Raw genomic sequence first — 22,777 nt, forward strand, 5'->3', positions numbered from 1 at the left:
GGCACCATTTAATTAATTTTTAGATTAAATTTTTTGAGGAGATATATAAATTAAGAAATGAAGGTATCAAATGAAAGAAAGGGGACTGAAAGAAAGTGCACGTATCAAATGAAAGAAAGGGTAAAAACAGTGTGACAATCGAAACATAATTAACAACAGACTATGATAGTATCACAAGTAGGGACCATAATACTATGATTAGTCAACGACGAACACCAACAAGTCTAAACCTTAGAGGCGCAAGACAATACTTCTACACGACTAACCTTCTACCTTCTAGATGCAAGACAAAACTTGATATTGAAATTTAATATAAATTTCATAAACAAATGTTGATTTCAAATCATAACTTGAAATTGGGGTGTCAACACCTATGGACAAGTACATATTAAAAATAGGATTAAAATTCGTGAATTTATAGAGCCGGAAGTTGAATACATACATTGTGCGCGTATTTATATCAATGAGTACAATATGTTTTTAAAATAGTCATTTTAACTATAGATAAAAAGAACATAAAATGTTTATTATTTATTAAAAGAGGATTTAATAAATAAATTTATAGTCGATTTTAAAAATCTAAATATTAGAAAAATTAACATAGAAGTGTACTCTTATTTACATACATAGTTCAAATAAGAAAAATATCTTGACCGGGTAAATTCCTAATATTAGGACGTCTGACATAATTTAAATAAAAATCATATAATAATTAAAAATGAAGTTGATTTTATAATCTTAAATATTAAGACTATAATTAAATTATAATTTTCTCTAATATGTCAGTAAAAAAGTTGCTAGCATATGGTGTTAAAAGTTTCGTACTTCTATAATAGTAATACAAGATAATACCCTTTTTCTTAAATGTAGGTATCAAATGAAAGAAAGGGGAATATAATAAAGGGTGAAAAGGTCATTAAATGGATATTTTATATTTTTCAGAATTTTGTTATTAAAAAAAAGTTCACATAAGCAAAAATTAGTTTAAAAAATAATAAAATGAATTGGGTGACTTTCTGAGTAAAACATCTAAAGTAGAGTGACTTTCTGAGTAAAGTTCAAAGTTAAGTGACTTTCTGGAATAAAAGTCCAAAGTTGAGTGACCATCAGGGGCAGATCTACAGGGTGTTCACGGGTGGCATGGCACCCGTAAACTTCAATCGAAAAATTGTTATATATATATATGTATGTATGTATGTATATATAATATAATAAAATTGGTATATTATTTGTCACTCGGTGCAGCAGTTGAGGAAGTAGTGCCAGTGAAAAACGTGCTGAAATTTCACGTAGTATACCAGAGTTCAAGTCTAGACGCCAGCAGTATTTTATTACCTTTTGTTCGTTATTCTATTTTCTGTAAGTTTTTTTTTCTCTTGACTTAATTCTATATAGCATCTCTTATATGGTTTGATGCCTGTTACTCCAAAATAGAATCTACTTGGAATAAATTCAAAAAATAGCTGCTTTGAATTTCCTTCTACATTTAGTTGTGATAGGGGGCCTTACTTTTTCAGGTTTACTTCGATCCAGTTCATTACTCCTGCTAAGCTTTTCTGAATTCTGATATTAGTATTTTAGTATTTTACTACCTTTCCTTTTCATTATGGTGCGACCTAAATTGACTTTCAAGAAACTTATTTTAAGGAGCCACTCTCAATACCATATTTGTATTTTGATGTATACATATTAAAATAGGGAATATGTCCCTTGAATATGGAACATAAAGTTTAACACTGATGTGTTTGATCAAGATTGTCCAAAATAAAATAAAAATTTAAAAAGTCAACATTTCAGAGAGTAATCATAATTTTGGTGGATCAAAACAAAAATCATTTCAAACAAAATGATGGAATAGTATAAGTCCTTCTACCGGGTTGTTAGATTTATTTTGCAGATGCCTAATTTGATTGTGTAAAAATTCTTATATAACATCAGCACATTGAATTGAACTCGTCAAAGATTGTTTAATAACTTTTTCCGTTTATCCTTATTTATCACATTTTGTTTCTCGATAATTAAAACGTACATACTTTAATCAATAATACTTTTTCATAATCGTAATTTATAATATTTTTCTCTGATGCACGTCGTTATGACGCTTCGAAACACTGTTAATCGCTAGCTACCTCATGGAAACAACGTAAATTTTCATATAACTTTCAAACATCTAAATTTTAAATTATCAATTAACTTCGATAATTAGTTAAATTTACTTTCATGAAACACGTGATAAATAAAAATGAACAAAGAAAATACTAGTGTTCAATTTTTTTATCCACGTGCAATGCAACATTAAAAACAAATTGAATTTCAGAGGGTGAAGAGGAGCTTGTCAGATCACTTGTATGGGTGCACATGAATGTTCGCAAATCACAATGAGGCCTTAATTTACCATCACCATTCAATCACAATGATGGATAATTATTTTGAACAAGTAACGATAGCTGAAGAGAGTATTTTTATTAGATAATTTTTTTTTTTTATATTGAATAAATAAAGATGACGAATGGAGTACTTTTATTCACCTTCAATAAAGATACTTCCTTCGTTTTAAAATAACTGACTTTTTTTTATTTGGCATTTCCCTTAAAGTATTTATTACGAGTTTATTTTATTAAATTAGTCTTATCAATTATGCTTTAAAAATATAAATTTGAATAAATAAACTTTGTTTAGTCATTTAATATTGAAGATAGTATTTGAAGAACATAGTAAAATATTTTTGATTTCATTAAAAGGAACAATTAAATTGAAATAAATATTTTTAAAAAGAGATGAACGAAAACGAAACGGAGAGAGTAATTTATTTGTGCCGTAAGGCAGAGACAGATGCAGCTACTTTTATTTAGCACCGTCACTTTTACTCAAACTTATTTCTCTTTTTTGTATTTTTGAGGTCGGTGTGGTTTCCGTAGTTCAAGAATCACTTAGAAACTAGTGCAAGCATTGAATTATTTTAATTGAAGTTGACTTTTCATTTCAATCCCAATAATTTCAATCCCAATAACTTGCGACAATTCAACACTCATCATAAAACTTTATAAAAAAAACAGTCATTATACAAAATCTCGATCAAGGTTGATTCAAATATGACAAAAGTAAAAAGTAAAAAGAAACGGCGGAATACTTACATTAGGCTTTAGTTTAAACGCATGACAACTTTAGCATTCCAGGCAACCTCAGTCAGCGGAACAAAACAGGAACACTATAGTTTCGACTAACCCAAAGTCATATTCCTATAGACAGATAAGAAAAGTAGTTGATCCTAAAATAATCATAAATCAAACAAGATCCACTATTTAATTTCTGTGGATACTTTCCAAGACACAGACACTGCATTGTGCATCGGAAGTATTCTATCAGTGTTTGTCTTGCCGTAATTTTGCTTGTTTTACGCTCATGATTTGAAATTCGTTGATCCAGCTAATCCAATATTTCGCCTCGTGTAAGGTTCACTAAAAGGGGGCTCTCTATTAGGAGCTTTCCATTCCCAAGGCTCGACACAAACCCTCTTATAAAGGGTGGAGGGATGGTTTGTCTTTCTACATTACTGCACCAGTATGAGAAAATAATCTCTCAGTCACCATGTAAAAGTAAATTAAACTACTTTAGCCATGAGAGTCACATTGGCAGAAGTTATTCAATAAAACACTTCTGATCCTCCATCACATTTAGAAGAAATTCTAATGACCGGGAACTTGCCACTTGACAGGTTTATACAGTTTGCTAACCTCCTTCAAGGAATTAAACAACTGCAAAGACCAAGTGGTATGGAAGGAAAATTATTCGGCAACTTCTGTGTAATGTCATTTTATTTATGAATCGGATTTATGTGGGTCCTTGGAAGCTGATACGGAATCCCAAAGCAACTTAAAACTAATGTGCGGATCAAGGAAGCTTGTCTAACCCAAGAGAATCCTACAGAGAGGTTTTCAACTAGTTAGCAAATGACTTCTGTGCTGGGAAAGTGCACAAAACAATAGTTATCTATTTCTTCACACTGCTCGACCATGGCGTATGTTCCTCAACTTTCTGGGACTGAATTGGGCTATGCCAAAGGTCCTTAGCATATCTGTTTCTGTGCTGGAATATAGTTCTGCCTAAATATGTAAAGACATAAATTAAAATACCATTTCTGCTTGCCGTTTGGTAGACCGTCTGTAAGGAAAGAAACAGAAGATGTTTTGATGGACAAAAGAGCTCAATCTGAAACTAAATCTGACTTTTTTTTTGGTTTTCTTCTGGTGTAAGTAGATTTGATGCTGAAACCCTGTTGCAATTCATATAATCTTTTGGATCGATAGACAGGGCTTTCTTGCTTTTCTTTTCCTTTTTTTGGACGCAACCACAACACTTTCTGAGTGCGCTTGACTTTTATATCAATAATACTACTTACCATTTCTAAAGGAAAAAAGATAATTCTAACCCTCCATCTTCTCCCTATATCAAGAACCTGCTTTCTTTGTTACCATTTTTGGAAGCAGTTCAGCAAAGAACATGTGCAAGAGCCTCATAACAAAGTAAAAGCTCAGATGCAGAAGCCACATGATAAGTTCCACAGCAATCACGCCCCTCTACGCCACCCAATTCCCTGAAAATCAATGTGGCCTTGTTCTTCACCAAATAACTAGAGTATCTCAAACTTTGGTCATTGTTTTACACCTTTCAATGCAGTACAATTTATAGTTGCTTATACAACTACTACGATTTGGACAATAGCCCTCATTCAGCCTCAGGAAAGGAAGAGAAAAAACAATCACGTGGGATAGTTCAATTATATCTATTAGTACAATTTAAATCGAAAAATAACTCAAATTTGTCCCAAATATAGAAAAGAAGGCCAATAGATATAGGAAGAAAGGAAATTTCAGTCTATGCGTAGTGACGCTCCATTCATAGTGGTGCATTATAGTAGAACTTGAAGCATACAATACGACAATTATCACACAGTGACTCTAGTGTGTGTGTCACTTTCTCAAACATAAATATACACATCGAGTAAGAAAGTTGATGACAAAAGACACCGGCCTCACTCACACAAGAATGAGGGAACTAGTAGCTAGATTGCTCTACTCTAATTTTGTAAGAAGAAAAATTGAGTCTACATCTAGACCAACTCTGGACTCTGTGAAGGTAAAGAAGAAGGGATCAAATTAAGGAAATGACAGCGGCACATAACTGCTGAGAAGCTTAATCAGCTGAATAACTCCTGTCTTGCCACCACCATTTATAACATTTATACAAGCTTACCAACACAACTGTTTAGGAGCTCTCATTAAAATTTAATGACCTAGATATTGCTGCTGGATTGACTTGTAATAAAGTAGAGGTCTCTGAAACACAGTTCCTCTCATCACTCCTTGGAAGAAAGGCTTTGAGAAGACCTCCACCAACTGAATCAACTACCTCATGCTTTATTCCCAATGTTCCCCAGATAGAACTCTTTGCTGCTTCTCCTAGATCACCAATTCGCGATGTTTTAGGAAACCATATGCGCCTCCCAGGATTACTCTCTTTTCGTGGCTCTTCCTCAGTGCCCATCGAATTCAGCACATTCTCATCCCTTGAATGTTTCCCAAAAGTTGGAGAATTAGGACCAGAAGTTAGAGGCACTTGGTTTTGGGATGCAGTGGGTGGGGGCATCTTAGGGACATTCCAAGAACCAAGTATTGTACAACCCGAATAAGTGGTTGCGGGGAACAATGACACAGGAATGCCAGGAAGAGAGTAATAACCAGGTGGAGGTACTACATTTCTACAGGGCACAGAACTCCATATGTATGGCCAAGGAGCTCCAGAAAAGCAAGGTAAATGATTTGAAAAGCTGTTACAATTCTGCCTTAGTGTGTCAGGCAACCCATTATCACTATCCTTCGAACTTACAACAGTAACTGAAGATCCATCGGAAAGATCATCTCCTTTATCTCCAGCTTGAATTCCAAGCTCTTTATATTTGCGGAACCCATTCCCAGAATAATTCTGCATAGTTTTATCAGAAACGTTCAAAGCTGAAACCATCGACTCCGATAGGGGTTTGTCAGTATCAAATGTAAGAATAGTTCCACTGATCGTGAGAGGAGGTTGCTGGGTTTCATTAGGAAAATTTGTTCTTGCTTTTGATAGTGCTTCAGAAACAGAACTGTAACTGTCATGCAAAACTGAGTTCTTGTGTTTTCGACGACCAGCACCTACAGGCACATTCCTCATAGTCCCACCAGCAGTCCAATATCTCTGACAATTCTTGCAGAAGTGCCTAGGCTGGCTAGTATTATAATTATTGAAGTAACAAAATTTTGTTTCCATGCTATTGCAGCGAGGACATGGAAGTATTTTGTCTGTTTTTTTAAGGTTTCTTTCCTGTGAGTTGCTTGTTTCATCCTGTTCCTCTTCACTTTTTGACGTTTTGGCTGTTGAACAGTCATAATAATCAGGTAACTCTTTTGTAATATCACATTTCTGTTGAATTGGATTCTGATCCTGTAAATCCTTATTAGTCGAATGTTCATTGATATCATTATAATCATCACACTGATCCTAGACGTAGAGTGGATAAATTGGTTAGGTTCTTTGAATTTATTCAAATAAAGGATAACTTATGGACATAGAGTCCGACAACATTTAACAAGATTTCACCAGATCATGATATCTACACGGACTACTAAGTTTCACTATCATTGACGCATGACAGTTCGTAGAGATGACGTTCAAGCTACCGTAAAAGGAATACATAAAAAGTCATATATCATTTAGAAGTTTGTGAGGAAGGACAGAGGATTTTAGCAATTGACAACTTAAGTATCTTTTGGAATATTCATCATAACAAGAGCATTAAATAGAGTGGTTAAAAAACATTTCATCATTCACCTTATATAGAAATTAAATATCTTTACATAGCATCATATCATCAATTACAGGAATTAACAGTAGGCAACTACAGCCTGCTTCCTTTGACAAGTTCCACGATAATTGACAAATTCAAAAGTAGATAAATTTGATATGTGAAAATCTAAAGTGAGCAATGAAAAAAGCAAAGCTGTTGCTTGAGCTATGCAGGCACAGTTTGTCAAACACCGGATTTAAAAAAAAAAAAAACACTTAAGCATAAGGAAAACTACTACGATGTGCAAAGCATAGCCTATCCAAGCTGGAAAAAGGAGTGGACTCATGGTAAGCCAATGACTACAAAGAACCCTCTCGGATACGATGGATTCATACCGCTAATCCTAGCTAGATTGAGAGTGAGTCATAGTTGAATGGACAACAACAACAACAACAACAACATACCCAGTGTCAAAGTAGGTCTGGGGAGGGTAGAGTGTACGCAAAAATTACAAGTCATAGTTGAATGGGAACACAAGAAATTACAACTCTATTAAATTACCACAAAAATGGCAAATTCAGTAACTTTCTCATTAGAAAATACTACCTTACAAATCTATGGAGATTTTTTTATTTTCTTTTTAAAAGGAAATTAATATGGTCAAGGGAAAGGAAGGAACACCAAATTAGAAATTTTCAGTATGCATGACCTAATAGCCAAAAGTAGTAAGAAATTCACACCAGAAAGGAAAAAAGAACCAAAATATAACCAATATGGATCCCTTCCAATCTAACAAAAATGTAAAAAAATGGATATTGGGTAAAACTCAACCTCAAAAGTTATCTCCTAAGAAGAGGATTGTCCAATTCCATATAAGAAAACCAATTAATTACCTATCCGTTTTCCAATGGGACTCTTAACACAAACTATTGTAAAACAAATGATCTAAAACCCTAACAATATGGTCCAAAGGGAAGAGTCAACAAATAGCATTCGAATGACTTCAAAACAATAATAGTCATTGTGTACAATAAGAAGCTTTTATAATCATACCTCGTGTTTTTGTTCATTTTCTCCAGCTGAGGAACAATAATATCCGGTATTTTCCGGCGCCGGCGCCGGAAAAAGGGGCAAGTGAATAGTCCGACCAAAGAGTTTAATGGCAGGGTCCCTACTAGCTATTGCTTCAGACATTGGCAAGTTACAGAGATAAATAGTTTTAGTATATAACAGTAGAGAAGAGAAGAAAGAGAAAGAGATAAAAGTGAACTGAGATGAATATTGGGATTATTTATCAGTTGACATGTTTACACTTTTCTCTTTCATTCAGCAGAGGTCGAGAGAGATCTGACACGCACCAACACTTTGCAGAGGTCGAGAGAGATCTGACACGCACCAACACTTTGTCTGGTTTGATGCTTCTTTGGTTTTGGGTTTACCAAAATGGTGATTTCTCATATTCTCGTTTTTAATTAAAAAAAGATTAATGTAATTTTCGGATATTTTGTAGATTTAAATTATTATTTACTTAAATTTAAATGAGATTCAGCAACGATAATATATTCACTGAGGCTCAGAAAGTACAAGATGTATGCAACGATAACACATCACTCAGACTACATGCTATTCTTCTAGAATTTTTATCTCCTCTTTACACATCTAAATTATTTCAGTTTTTTCTCTCATATTATCCGCCACAAAAGCTCTCCCACCTCACCCTATATAACCTTGTTCATCATTTTACGTTTGTAAAAATATTCGCACATTAATTTAAACATTTTCATCTCGATTACTTTTATTTAAATACATAATCATAACAAATTTACGTGAACTTGATAAATTTTATCTAAATATATATTTACATATGTATATGCGCACAAACATTAATATTTATAAACATTTAGTCATAAATTCAATTATTATTATAGTATAAATTTGAAAACATGATAAAATTCGTGTAGTTCAAAATTTGAATTAACTTCAAAATAAACCCTTAAATGAAATTCCTAACAATTTTGTGGATATTACGTGTAGAAAAAGGTTAGTACTCCCCTCTTTTAAGGGGTTGGGGCTGGGGGTTGTTACGCCAAATCAGCAAGAAAAAGTGATAGCTAATTGTGAGCCATAAGTTATATGTGGCTACATGTCTTTAGTTTCTTCTCTTTCTCTTTCTTGATTCTATCAATAAAGTGAATTGGACTTTTTAGTCCGACTCAGCAATGCTCTTTTTCTTTTTCCTTCACTGGTAGTAGTACTACGAGTAGCCGCCCGCCCCTTTCAAAATCGTCCGGCTTTTTCTTTTGTTCCTTTTCTTGGGAACTTCCTCCGCTATCCACGTGTATACTTTTCCTTTTTACCTTGATGGGTCTCTATTTCATGTATTTTTATTTGATTTGATTGATGGGTCAGGTAGGAGTAATATTTTTAAAAATTAAAAAAAAATGACTTTTGATATATTAAATATAATAAAGTGGTTTTAAACCACATATCAAAAGGAATAGTTAGAAATAAATTTAAAAATTAAAATTATTATTATGTGATATGCAATAAGTTTATAATCTTAAATAGTTCCAGTATTTCTGCAATAGCATTTTATTATAATTTTTAGTATACTAGACACACCTTTAAGTTTAAGATTATGAAATTTAATTATTTTTAAATTTTTGTTCAAACAAAATTAAATTAAGTTAAATAGGTGAAAATAATATACTCACTATTCTATTTGAAGCAGAATTCTTTCTTGAAATCCACGAAAAGATCCTATTTTTATAGGATTATTTAAAATGAACTAGTTCAATTTTTTTTTAAAACAAATTTAATCCACGAGAGCTTTTAACCATTGAGGTATCATCATATATTTGGAAAAGCTTTTTTTTTTTTTTTTCCTGCCTTTTAAAAAGCGTGTATAGCTAAAATGACCCACATAAAATAATTAGAAATTGTAGTAGTTATTATATGAGATGACACTGAGGATTGACCCAAACGGATATGATGGATGCTACAAACCGTCCTTTGGCAGCAAACTTAGATTTAATTCAAAAATTTTATTAGTTTAATTATATTATCCTTTCTCCATGTGGGACCAAACTTGATAAAATCCAGAATATAAACAATAATTCATGATGATAAGATAGAGTTGATAAGGTTATCGCATTATTTATATTACATATAGACAATACAAATGTTTTATAAAATTCACTAACCATTTTTATATAAGTACTATCTTGCTAGTCTCTTGTGTTGCATGAAGAATCTTAAAAGCACCCTCGCCTTTTCTTCTCTCTTGTGTTGCATGAAGAATCTTAAAAGCACCCTCGCCTTTTCTTCTTTGCATGATTACATTTAAACTATTATTCGAATAATACTCAAAAATTTATTACACATATATGATAACATAAACATACTAATTAAATAAGATAAGATTGTTTGAGATTGTGGATCATACAAGACCTAATACTAATACGTATGCAAAGGTTGGTAAGTATGAATGTATGCTTACTCGTTGCGGTACTAGTTCTTATCAAACCGGTACGTATAATTTTTCTCGATTCATTCCTCGTACTTGCATTTATCCCACATATATATAATTAAATTAATCAAATTATTCAAATGATAGATAGCGCACACATTACCTTATTCAATATTTACTAAATAATTACTAGAAGGGATAATTTAATTTGAAGCAATAATTGGACATATACAATTCGTACGTTCTAATTAAGTGCAATTTTAACTAGCTAATACACATTTTTGAATAGGAGAATATGTGATTCATTAAGCCATTGATATGATTTGCTGTGTTTGGCTAGCTACTAGATATGTAAGACTGGTCAAAAATTATATAACAACCGCAAATCATTTGGAAACTAATAATTCAAAGAAAGCAAATCATGAGCTTTTAGAAAAGCAAACCCCAGATGCTTAAAACCCTTGATGCTAATTTTCAACAATTATCCATTGTAAAACTCAGTACTTTTTCTAGATTGCGTCATTTTTGTGTTTTATACTCTAAGCTTAGAGATTTTTGTGTTATGGGTGATAGTGAAGGGTAAAAACTTATACGCACCCGGTGTATACATTAAACTAATGTTCTTTATCATAACATGGTTAAATAACATGAACTTTAAATTCAAACACGTGGCATGCATGTATTGACTTGGTGTATACACCGGGGTGCGTGTAAGTTTTACCCGATAGTGAAGTGTACTTTGTGGGAAAAAATAACCCTCTCAAATTTACCCTTAAAAGTTGGACTCTAAAAAGTAGGAGACAATTACTCTTCCCCTCTAACTCCTTTGCTTAAGAGTACTCATCTCTTAAACCTTATTTTAGAGACTCCTAAATGAACACAAAGTAGTTGTTGCCTGCGACACTTAAACACTATGACATTCCTTTGTATAAAATAATGAAAGCAGAGAAATTAGGATAATTACGCAGAAATTACGATGTTGAAGTACTTTAACAGCTTGATCCTGTGACACATTCACACAGAAAACTCACGCTAGTCGTTACACAGAAAACTCACGCTAGTCGTTACATTTTAAGAGGTATTTTTTTCGATATTACGTTTGATTTTTATCAGATGTGTTATATACTTGAATTGAAATTTGATCTTACATATACCCTATAATTTTTTGACGAAGAAGGTTCTTAAGGGTTAAGACTCTAGACGAATTTCTAGTATATGTAACTGTGGAATGATTGATAGTTCTATATTTTTACTTTTTTAAAACAGCATTTACTTTAAAAAATTAAGTGTTGATCAAGATTTTGAGTGATAATTATGTTTTCTCGAGTATGTCAACCCTTTTAAGTTCATGGTAAGAATTTATTGGGTAAAGCTTTGGAGTGGTATGCTGTTCTATTTAACGACAATATAATTGGCCCTCGGCCTGGTTCCCAGATTAACCTTTGAGAAGGCCTAGCCCTATTGCTTCTTTTCGGTCCAGTATTTATTTGTGTGGCATACTTGTTGGTATCTACATTGGGAAGGAGCTGATTTATAACATTCATAATGTTAGTATTTGTTGATATTCAGCGTCAGTCCAGGTTTTTATCTGCAATTAATGGCTCATCTTGAATCTGTTAATGGAGTCTTGTAAATTGTGTTTAAATAAATGAAGCAATAGTTCATGTTTCAATGTTTAGTCGAACATGCCAACTCATCTTAAGCTTATCTCCTGATGATATTAGTCCTAATGAATTGTATTTTTCATTTGCACTCTGAACCTATTTCCGTTGCTCATTGCTGAGTCTTGTGATTTATTTCCTATTAAGATAAGAGACGTGTTTCATTTACGCGAAAGGAAATGGCTCATTTGTTGTGAGTTTAATGTCTTCTGATCTAAAACTCGTGTCTTGACTAGGTAGAAGAAAAGTTGAGTCTTAATGGGGACGACGAAGCCTAAACTGACCCTGGATGATCTAGTTGATTTGGAAAACATACCAATTGAACGAGTTTTTGAGAAACTGAGATGTAACAAGGAGGGTCTTACTTATACTGATGTGAATGAGAGGTTGCGCATCTATGGGCACAACAGGCTGGAGGAGGCGAATACGGAGAGAAAAATGTTGAAATTTTTGAGATATTTATGGAACCCTCTTGCACGGACTATGTTAGCTGCTGCTTTCATGGCAATTGTTCTGGCAAATGGAGGAGGAAAGCCTCCAGATTGGCAGGTCTTTTTGGGTATCATTATATTACTAATTCTAACTAGCTCACTATACAGTATTTTGGCGGTTAAGATAGCTGGCGATATAGCAGATCGGGTCTATATACGGAAGGTCAGCAGAGTTCTAAGAGTTGGACGTGAAGGATGGTGTGAACAAGACAGTTCTGACCTCGTTCCAGGGGATATAGTCCGTATAAAACGAGGAGACATAGTTCCTGCAGATGCTCGTATCCTTGAGTACTGTATTACCGATCCAGTCGTGAAAATTGACGAGTCTAACTTGACAGGTGAATCTCTTCCTGTCACAAAATTATGTCCTGGAGCTTGTGTTTACTCTGGTTCAACCTGTCAACAAGGAGAAATTATAAAAGCTGTCGTCATCGCTACAGGAGTTCATACCAGATATAGGAATGCGGCAGCTGCTCACGTTGTTGACAGTTCCAACCAAGTGGTATGCTTTCAACGTGTTTCCAAAGGTATTGAAAAGTTCTGCATCCGTTTTGTTTTAGTGGTAATGGCGGTGGAGATCATTGTCATGTACTGTATCCAACACCGCGCATACCGTTCTGGGATCGACAATCTTCTCGTGCTCCTCATTGGTGGAATTCCAATTGGCATGCCACTCACTCTTTTACTTATAATGGGGCCTTGTGTTCGTGATCTCAATGGTGTAGCTATAAAAAGAATGACAACTATAATCGATATCGCTTGCATGGATGTGCTTTGTAGTGACACGACGTGGACCCTAACAATAGGTATGCTTGATGGTCAAAGAGACCTCATTGAGGTTTTTGCTAACGATATCAATAAAGATACTGTTGCTCTGATGACAGCTCGAGCCTATAACTATGAGAGATGTGTTGGAACGCCTGGGAAAGAGTTACTTCTTCCTTACTGTCCAACAGACGAGCTAAAATTTCATACTTACTTAGATGGCGAAGGGAAAAAGCACAGGGTCTGCATCGGTAAACCAGAACATATCCTAAATCATTATGCAGATAACAAGTCAGATATAGAACCTAGAGTTCATTCTGTGATGAAAACGTTTGCTGAGAAGGGTTTGCAATCAATAGCTGTCGCATACCAGGAATTTCCGACAGATATAGAACATAGAGTTCATTCTGCGATCGACATGTTTGCAGAGAAGGTTTTGCACTCAATTGCTGTGCAGGCCAACCAGGAAGTTCCGTCAGATATAGAACAATCAGTTCACTCTGTGATTGAAATGTTTGCCGAGAAGGTTTTGCAATCAATCACTATGGCATTCCAGGAAGTTCCATCAGATATAAAGCAAACAGTTCGTTCTATGATTGACATGTTTGCTGAGAAGGTTTTGCACTCAGTCATGGAGGCATACCAGGAAGTTCCACATGGAGCAAAGGAAAAAACCGGGGGTCCATGGCAATTCATCGGTCTTCTGCCTTTTGTTGATCCGCCAAGAGATAGTTGTGCAAGCTCAATCAGAGAATTGTTGAACTATGGAGTGAATGTGAAAATAATTACTAGGGATCAACTGGGAATTGGAAAAGAAATTGCGCGTCGCCTGGGAATGGGAACAAATATGTATCCTTCATCTGCGTTGTTTGGACATAATACCGATCAAGGTAAATTAATTGCTGCTGATGACGGTTTATCAATTGATGAACTCATAGAGAAGGCCGATGGTTTTGTTAGCTGTGTCCATCCGGAGCACAAATATAAGATAATAAAGCACTTGCAGTCTAGGAAACATGTATGTGGAATGATTGGTGGTGGTTCCGATGATATTCCTGCTTTAAAGAAGGCTGATATCCGGATAGCTCCTTGGGGAGCCACTGAAGCGGCTTGCCTTGCTGCTGACATTCTCCTTATGGATGGTCTGCAATACTTATGTCAAGCTGTTCTGACCAGTCGATCAATCACCGTAAGAATGAAGAGCTACTTGGTATATGATGTTTCAATTGCAATCCGTAACGTGCTTGGTTTTATGCTTTTGGCTCTGGTCTGGAAGTTCGACTTTCCACCTATGATGACGCTTTTACTTGCGGGGGCCAATCACGCGATCACTATTGGAGTAGTACCAAACAGGGTCAAATCATCTCCTCTACCCGTTTACTGGAGCCTCTCCGAGATCTTGATGTGTGGAATTGTCCTTGGTAGCTACTTGGCAATGTCAACGGTCATATTCTTTTGGGCAGCATATGATACAAACTTTTTTCTGCTTGAGAAGATAGCAAACCAGCTTGCATCAGCAGTTTTCCTTCAAGTTTGCACTAGCAGTTTTGCACTATTATTCATTACGAGGACTGGGAGGTTGTTGCCTGGTTGTGATATCGCCTTGTTTTGCGTGCTTTTATCACTGACTTTCACCTTCTTTGCTGTGTATGACAATCAGACGATTATTGTAAACAAAGGAATTGGCTGGGGTTGTGCAGGAAAAATCTGGCTCTACAACACAGTATTCTACGTCCCTCTTTATTGCATCAAGTTCTTTAATCAGCGCTCGCGCAAAGGAATTTTTAAAAGCATATTGTGATTGCAGGCCAGGTTCAATTTGTTTTAAATAAGAAGATTTTTAAATAGAAGAGTAACAGGCCTGTTTGTTACATGAGTAGTTACTTTTTTTTTTTTTTTTTTTTTTCTTCCAAGTATTTGGTTTTTGGTCACAACCATTTGTAAAGGTACACTTCAGAGCAATAACCAATTTTGGAATTTACAAGTTTCATCTATTTTGGTAAATATCAAATATGATTTTCTAGTATCTTTTTATGTTGAATATCACTCTGATGGATGTTGGTATCGATCTCTGGCATTGCTTGCATAAGGACAACCAATTTCTGAACTGCAGCAGGTTTCTTAATATTCATGCGAGTATAATTCCTCTATCGAAGAAGTAAAGAACACTTTGTACCATGTGTTCCTGAATGAGCATAGTCTTTGTGACTTGCTACTGAATGTCTATATCCCTTCTTGAATTCGATTTTTCTCTTAAAATTTAAACACTTTCTGAATGCCCGTACTCGAAAAAAGAACGCGTCTTGGACCAAGGAGAGGAGGTATTAGTTGAAGATGGCACTCTCTAATAATTGTTTAAGCTTTGGAATGGTCGTACACTCTCTTTGGCTTATGGAAAAAAACTTAGTAACTAGTAAGTGTGCTTTCTCTAAATATAATAGTTGAAATTGGACCAAGGAGAAGTGGTATCTGTGCTTATAACATGGTTAACTAAATGAAAGTGTGATTACGGCAGTTGATATGGCATCCACTTTCATCCATACAACTATAAGGCTGGAAGTCTGTTCAAATAATTAGGAAGGCAAACAAAGTGGACAACCTATTATAGGAAGATCTTTTTAACTAAAATAAAAATAGATAAAAATAAGAATTTTATGGAATATTTTCTTTGGAAAGTTAGAAATTACTTTATACATACATTGTAAATTTTTGCCGAGAGGCCTGAGTGAACACCCTCCTAACTTCATTAGATCCGCCAGAGAACTTCGTGCCCCTAAGAGACTTTTGGAATATCAACATCGGTTAACATATTTTCCATCAAATCAACTCTGTATTCTTTTTAGTTAATAAAAAATATTTTCTGATGAATTTTAACAAAAGCTTTTGACGAGAAGATATGATACAAGTCAAATGGTCACCTTAATTTTTGAAGATATGATTGGAGGTCATCATTTAAAGGCTTAAGACTTGGTCACCCCGAGGGCACAAGAATATGCAATTAAGACCCATTTTGAGCACAAGTAAGGCCGTGTGTGGAAGATTGTTTGGAGTATCGAAGACTTGAGGACTCACGGTTTTAGACAACACTTAATGGGTCATGATTTGGTCATCTTCATTAAGGATATTTTGGTCACTTTATTGGGTCCAAATGCACTCCATGGCCACCCCACCCTTTAAGGGCATTGTTGTCATTTTGTCTTGTCCTATAATGGAATATAAAATAGAACATTTTAGGTCTTTTTCTCATTAGTTGTTTATTGATGGAAGACAAACTCTCTCTCTAGTGTGAGGAGTGTAACATGTAAACCCAGAACCAACAGAAAGAAAAATTAATTTGCTGGAAGATATTTTATTCAATAGAAGAAAGACGTTTATATAGGCTTTACAAGAAGTTGAACATTAACAAAACTCTTCCACATTCTTCACTATTTTAGCAATGTTAAACAAATCTGATTACTGAAAAATAGGAACAAATAAACAACCTACTGAAGACTAGGAATACAAAGTAGACTTAGTCAATTATTGAATCACACAAAAAATAAACAAAGACAATGAGCTGGTGTTGGTCTTTTAACACTCCCCCTCAACACCTGTTTCCTTTCTTTCCATCATGCCAAGTTGATGACAAAAACTTCCAGTCTTGCTGTAGCTCAAGCTCTTTGTAAACATGTCTGCAACTTGATCTTCCGTGTTAACCTGCATCATTTTCACTTCTTCTTCAAGAACTTTTTCCCTGAGAAAATGATAGTGCACTTCCACGTGCTTAGTTCTTGCATGGAAAACCGGATTCTCAGCCAAGTGTATAGCTGATTGATTGTCACAGTACAATGGAAGTGCATACTTCATTGGTTGATGTAGATCCTTTAGCAGCTGTATAAGCCAAATGCTTTCTTGAGCTGCCATGGCTGCCGCTCGGTATTCCACATCTGTTGTTGATAAAGATACAGTTGGTTGCCTTTTACTGCACCAAGAAATTGCTCCAGATCCAAGCATAAACATATATCCAGTAGTTGATCGTCGGGTATCACGATCTCCCGCATAATCAGCATCACAGTAGCCAGCTAATTTGCACTCATCACTTTTCTTATGCATGATACCATAACCAAATGTACCTTTCACATATCTTAAAATCCTTCAAACTGCTTCCAAATGAGGTTTCTTAGGATTTTGCATGTACCGACTCATTACACCAACTGCAAAGGAAATGTCAGGCCTTATCAGAGTTAAGTAAATTAAATTACCCACCAATTGCCGATACATTTTTGCATCCTGCAAGTCTTTTCCTTCACTAGCACTCATTTTGACATTTTGCTCCATTGGTGTTGAACTTGGTTTGCATTTTAGCATTCCAAACTTCTTTAACAAGTCTTTGGAATACTTTTGTTGATGCAGCAAAATTCCTTCTTCACTATGGTCAATTTCTAAGCCAAGAAAGTGATTAAGCTGTCCAAGTTCCTTCATCTGAAATCGGATTAACAAATTTTCTTTTGTTTGCTGAATTTCTTCTTCACAATCTCCTGTTAAGATGGGATCATCCACATATACTAGCACAATAGCTAGTTTTCTATCAACAACTTTTACAAACAAGCTGGAATCTGCTGGTGTAACCAAATAACCAGTATGAGTGAGAAATTCAGCAATCGTACCGTACCACGCCCTCGGTGCTTGCTTAAATCCATAAAGCGTCTTTCAAAGTTTGCACACATTCTCAGGATGATATAGACTTTGAAAACCCATAGGTTGACACATGTAGATTTCTCAATCCAACTCTCCGTGTAAAAATGCATTCTTTACGTCCATCTACCATAAATTCTAATCTTTACCAGCCACCAATGCAAGTAGGACTCGCACAGTTGTAAGTTTTGCCACCGGACTAAACGTTTTATCATAATCTAGTCCATATTGTTGGGAAAATCCTCAAGCGACCAGACAAGCCTTGTGCCTTTCAATTGTTTCATCTGTGTGCCACTTTATTCGATAGATCAATTTGCAGGAAATTGGTTTGACACCTTCTGGTTTTGGTACAAGCTCCCAGGTTTGGTTCTTTTCAAGTGCAGGATATTCCTCCACCATAACTTTGATACATTTTGAATTTTTAGTTGCTTTCTCAAAAGACTCTGGTTCTTTTTCATCTGCTTCTTCAATTATAGCTGTATTAGCATATTTTGGATTCGATTTTCTGACTCTTGATGACTTTCTGATTGGAGTTGGTGTTGCTACTCCACTAGGCTCGTCTTCTTCACTTGGGTGACGATATGCACCAGTTTGCTATGGATTTCGAGTCATACCTTCTTCAATATTGATGTTATCAGCTGCACTTCCAATGTCATCAACACTTAGCTGGATCTGAAGTGAGTCCAACATATCTTTGAATGCATCTGAATTGGGTAACACTTCCTTATCCGAGGACCACCACAAAGAAGCCTCATCAAACACTACATTTCGGGATGTGTAGCATTTCCCAGTTGTTGGATCACAGCATTGCTATCCTTTTCTTTGACCATTATATCCTATTAAAATACACTTAATAGCCGTCTTGTCCATTTTACTACGTAAATGGTCAGGTACAAATACATAGCATACACATGCAAAAATTTTGAAGTAATTAACAGTAGGCTTCATGTTAAATAACTTTTCAAAAGGTGAAAGAAAGCATAACCTTTATTGAGGAAGCCTATTAATTACAAAAGCAGTCGTCTTCATTGCTTCTGCCCAAAAACGTCCTGGAACATTTTTTGCATGTAGCATACTATGACATGTTTCAGCCAAGTACCTATTTTTTCTTTCCGCCACACCGTTTTGCTGCAGTGTGTTGGAGCAAGTGAACAGAAGGCGTATTCTGCACTCTCGAAGGAAGTTTGAGAACTCATTTAAGGTGTACTCGCCTTCATTGTCGGTACGCAGGAAACAAATATTTCTATCAACCTCAGCTTCCACTTCCTCTTTAAACATTTTGAACTTTGAAAGAGTTTTAGACTTTTCTTTCATAAAATATACCCATACGTACCTTGAAAAATCATCAACGAAAGTCACCATATACTTCATTCCACCAATGGAAGCTTGTCTAACAGGTCCAAACACATCAGAGTGTATTGACTCTAATGGTTTATTTGCTTTAAAATTGGATACTTCATATGGCAATTGATGTGCTTTTCCATACTAACAACCTTCACACACTGCGTTCGTTCTTACTGCAATATTAAGAAGCCCCTTCAAAAGTGACTTCTTCATCATCACATTTAGATTGGAGTAGCTAACGTGACTTAGCCTCACATGCTATAAATCTGCAGTTTCATTCCTCTTTGCCCTGTCTACATATGCAGTTTCAGCTGACAAAACATAAATTGATTCTAATATTTGTCCTTTCATCATTGGCTCTTCTTTAATCTCAAGGTTGCGATATATCTTCACATTTTGTGGGCCAAACAAAAAAGAATGACCGAATGATGTTAGTTGTGCTACAGAAAGAAGATTTTTCTTCATATGCAATTGTACCTCATTATTACTAGATGCAGGAGAGACACTTATACAACCAACATGAGCTATAGGCAACTTTGAGTTGTTTTCTATCACCACCACACGTTTTTCTTTATACTCTGACAATTTCTGCAACTTTTCCATATCACCTGTCATATGATTTGAACAACCAGAACCAATAATCCAATCCCTTTTATAGTCAATTTGATTGGATGTTTTGACTATAAAAGTTGTGTCTTCTTCTCCTTCTGTAGCTAGGAGTGCCTCGGCATCCCACTCTTCTTCAGCCTTGGACGTGGCAGTATTGTTTTCTATGCCTTTTTTTCTTGACCAACAATCTTTGGCCATGTGTCCCTTCTTTTTACAGTTGAAGCACAACCCTTCAAACTTTTTACTACGGCTTTGACTCTTCGAACCTCCCCCTACACGAGTGCTCCTTTCACCTTTACGATCTTTCGTCTCATCGTTATTCTTCTTAGATCCACTGGAACCTGACTGCTTGGAATTCCATCTACCTTTATTGGCATAAAGTGCTTCCTCTTGACACTTCTGGGAAGCTCCATCCATTTGCTTAGCTAAGGCTTCTTGACCAGCTAACAAATTCTCGAATTCTACAAGCGAAGGCTGAGTTTGCCATCCCTGTATGGCAGTAACAAAGCCTTTATATTCAGACTTTAGACCATGAATAATGATCCTCTTCATTCTTGTCTTGCCAATTAGAGCTTGTGGATCTAATTCTGAAATTTCCCGACATAGCACCTTCACCTTATGGAAGTATTGTGTGATCGTCATGTCACGTTGCGCTACTGAAAGTAATTCATTCTCTGAGAGATAGAGCCTCGTATCATTTTTCTTTAAAAACAGCTTGGCAAGTGTATCCCAGGCTTGTTTTGGGGTTGTGGCATCTCGAATGTGCTCTAAAACATCTTCTTCAACCGTTGTCTTCAGAGCGAACATTGCCTTGCCCGCTTTTATCTTCCATTTTTGCAATGTGCCATTTGCATCTTCTACTTCTGGTTGTGTCACCTCGCTACCATTAACAACCCCTCACAGGTCTTGTCCTTGCATGTAAGACTTAACCATGTATTGTAATTGTTGCTATTGAGCTTTTTCATTTCATTGATAGCTTGAAGATCCGACATATACGACCGGGGCTCTGATACCAATTGTGAACCCAGAACCAACAGAAAGAAAAATTAATTTGCTGGAAGATATTTTATTCAATAGAAGAAAGGCCTTTATATAAGCTTTACAAGAAGTTGAACATTAACCAAACTCTTCCACATTCTCTACTATTTTAGCAATGTTAAACAAATCTGATTACTAAAAAATAGAAACAAATAACTAACCTACTGAAGACTAGGAATACAAAGTAGACTTAGTCAATTATTGAACCACGCAAAAAATAAACAAAGACAATGAGTTGGTGTTGGTATTTTAACATAACACCCCTTAATCGTAGGGCTTGGAAAAGCCACCAATCCGTAACTAGGGCTTTCCAAGTGTGGATATCACTTGTGTTGCATCATTGGCTTGATACGTTGATGATTAGGGAGGTAAAGTCCCTCTTTTATCAACGTAAGATTTTGGTGTTAACATTCATTAATATTAGAGTCCTTACATGTGGTTAGGGTTCTTAGATTCTTGAATATTGTATGTCAAACTATCTATCCATCTCTTTTGTTAACATTGTATTGTTGTTGGTCTTTGAAGTCTAGTGAAGTCGTGTGGGGCTCTTTCGATTCACTAGCATTTTTGTTCTTATGTTCATCTCTTTTCTTGCTCAAAACTAAATCTAAAGTCTAGTGAAGCCGTGAGTGGCCTATTTCGATTCACTAGCACCTTGTTGTTCAGCTTGTTGCTCTTGTGTTGGCTTGAATCTCTTGATACACACTTAGTCTTGTATCATTTGATATCAAAGTCATCTTTGATTTTGTTCTAACAAGATCAATCTTGGGCTTGAGAGTTAAAAAAAAAATATATAAAAAAAGAGTTGAAAAACTGAAAAAAAAATTCCAGAAAATGAGTAATCTGCCTGTTCTTGTTGTTCTTGGTTGAGAAAGTTGTTGTTCTTGATGTTGTCTTGGCCGAGACATGTTTCTTTGTGACTAGATCTTGTAGTCTTTTGTTGTTTAGAGTGTTTCTACTGTTGGTTTCTTTCTCACCAACACTAAAAAGTGTCCAAATCTAAGCTTGAACTTGAACTTGTTGATGTTGTTAATGTGAACAAAGTGTGGCTGATTTGATGTTGTTGTTATTCTAAGCCTTGACCGTGTTGAAGGCCTTGTTGTTGTGGAGTTGGGTGTTGGAATTTGTTGTTGTTCTTGGAGAATATTATTGTTGTTCTTGGTATTGTTATTGTGTTCTTGTTGTTCTTCACTCTTTTCATCTTTTGTTAAAACAAAAAGTAAACATTAGATCCACAAAAGGTGAAAGACCAAGTTGTAGTACTTGTTGGTGAAAGACTTGATCACATCACTCAAAAGACTTGACAACCACTTTTCACCTACTTTCCCTGATTTAAGGACCTTATTTCAAGGAGAAAGTACCAAGAAGTTCAAGTCTTATTTTGAACTTGAAAATGAAGCTCCAAGACCAAATTTCCCTCCATTAACCAAATCCACCATTTTCAAATTGTAGATTGGTCAAGACTTGAAATTGGAGAGTAAAATTTTGACAAAACCGAGGCCAATAGTGGACTGCCACATCACCAAATTACTGTTCACGCAACATTTTGAGTTCAACTTTTAGATTTCTTAGTTTTATTTATTGTTTCTTAGTTTTGTTTGTTGGTTTGAACACTAATTGACGACCTAGTAATCTCCTACTAGCTTGTTAGTTAGTTTTTGTGCCCGTTTGTTCGTGTTAGCGTTATTTTGTGCTTTTCTTGTTTTTGAATCGTAGAATTTCTTGGTTCAAGTTCGGACATTATTTCCTTAAGTCTTCAAACAAAGAATGCATTCCGACCAAGGAGTAGACTCACCCTTCGACTCATCACGAACTACAAGATGACTTGCAACACTTGTGAATCCAAGTGTGAAATGATCAAGTGTGTGAGAGTATGGTGAGGTTGTTTCGAACTAACTTGTAT

General features: G+C 35.4%; 2 protein-coding genes across 3 annotated transcripts; one reads left to right on the forward strand and one right to left on the reverse strand.

The window, feature by feature from the left end:
* Positions 1 to 4,868: 4,868 nt before the first annotated feature.
* Positions 4,869 to 8,515, reverse strand: LOC107860523 (cyclic dof factor 3). Of its 2 annotated transcripts, none has more exons than XM_047407528.1 (2): positions 7,877 to 8,515; positions 4,869 to 6,537 (listed from the first exon to the last, which is right to left on the reverse strand). In XM_047407528.1, the coding sequence occupies exons 1-2, from the start codon at positions 8,015 to 8,017 to the stop codon at positions 5,266 to 5,268; spliced, it is 1,413 nt and encodes a 470-aa protein (XP_047263484.1). In that variant the 5' UTR covers positions 8,018 to 8,515; the 3' UTR covers positions 4,869 to 5,265. The 2 variants fall into 2 exon arrangements, with proteins under 2 accessions (XP_047263484.1, XP_047263485.1); XM_047407529.1 differs by having other exon boundaries at positions 4,869 to 6,480; positions 7,877 to 8,383.
* A 2,296-nt stretch (positions 8,516 to 10,811) lies between these two features.
* LOC107860525 (plasma membrane ATPase 1-like) lies at positions 10,812 to 15,199 on the forward strand. The gene is made up of 2 exons (XM_016705909.2): positions 10,812 to 11,370; positions 12,190 to 15,199. Exon 2 carries the CDS (start codon positions 12,212 to 12,214, stop codon positions 15,008 to 15,010), a length of 2,799 nt encoding a protein of 932 aa, XP_016561395.2. The 5' UTR covers positions 10,812 to 11,370; positions 12,190 to 12,211; the 3' UTR covers positions 15,011 to 15,199.
* The last annotated feature ends 7,578 nt before the right edge of the window (positions 15,200 to 22,777 follow it).

The sequence above is a fragment of the Capsicum annuum genome, chromosome 2 (genome assembly GCF_002878395.1).
Source record: "Capsicum annuum cultivar UCD-10X-F1 chromosome 2, UCD10Xv1.1, whole genome shotgun sequence".
Lineage (NCBI taxonomy): Eukaryota > Viridiplantae > Streptophyta > Magnoliopsida > Solanales > Solanaceae > Capsicum > Capsicum annuum.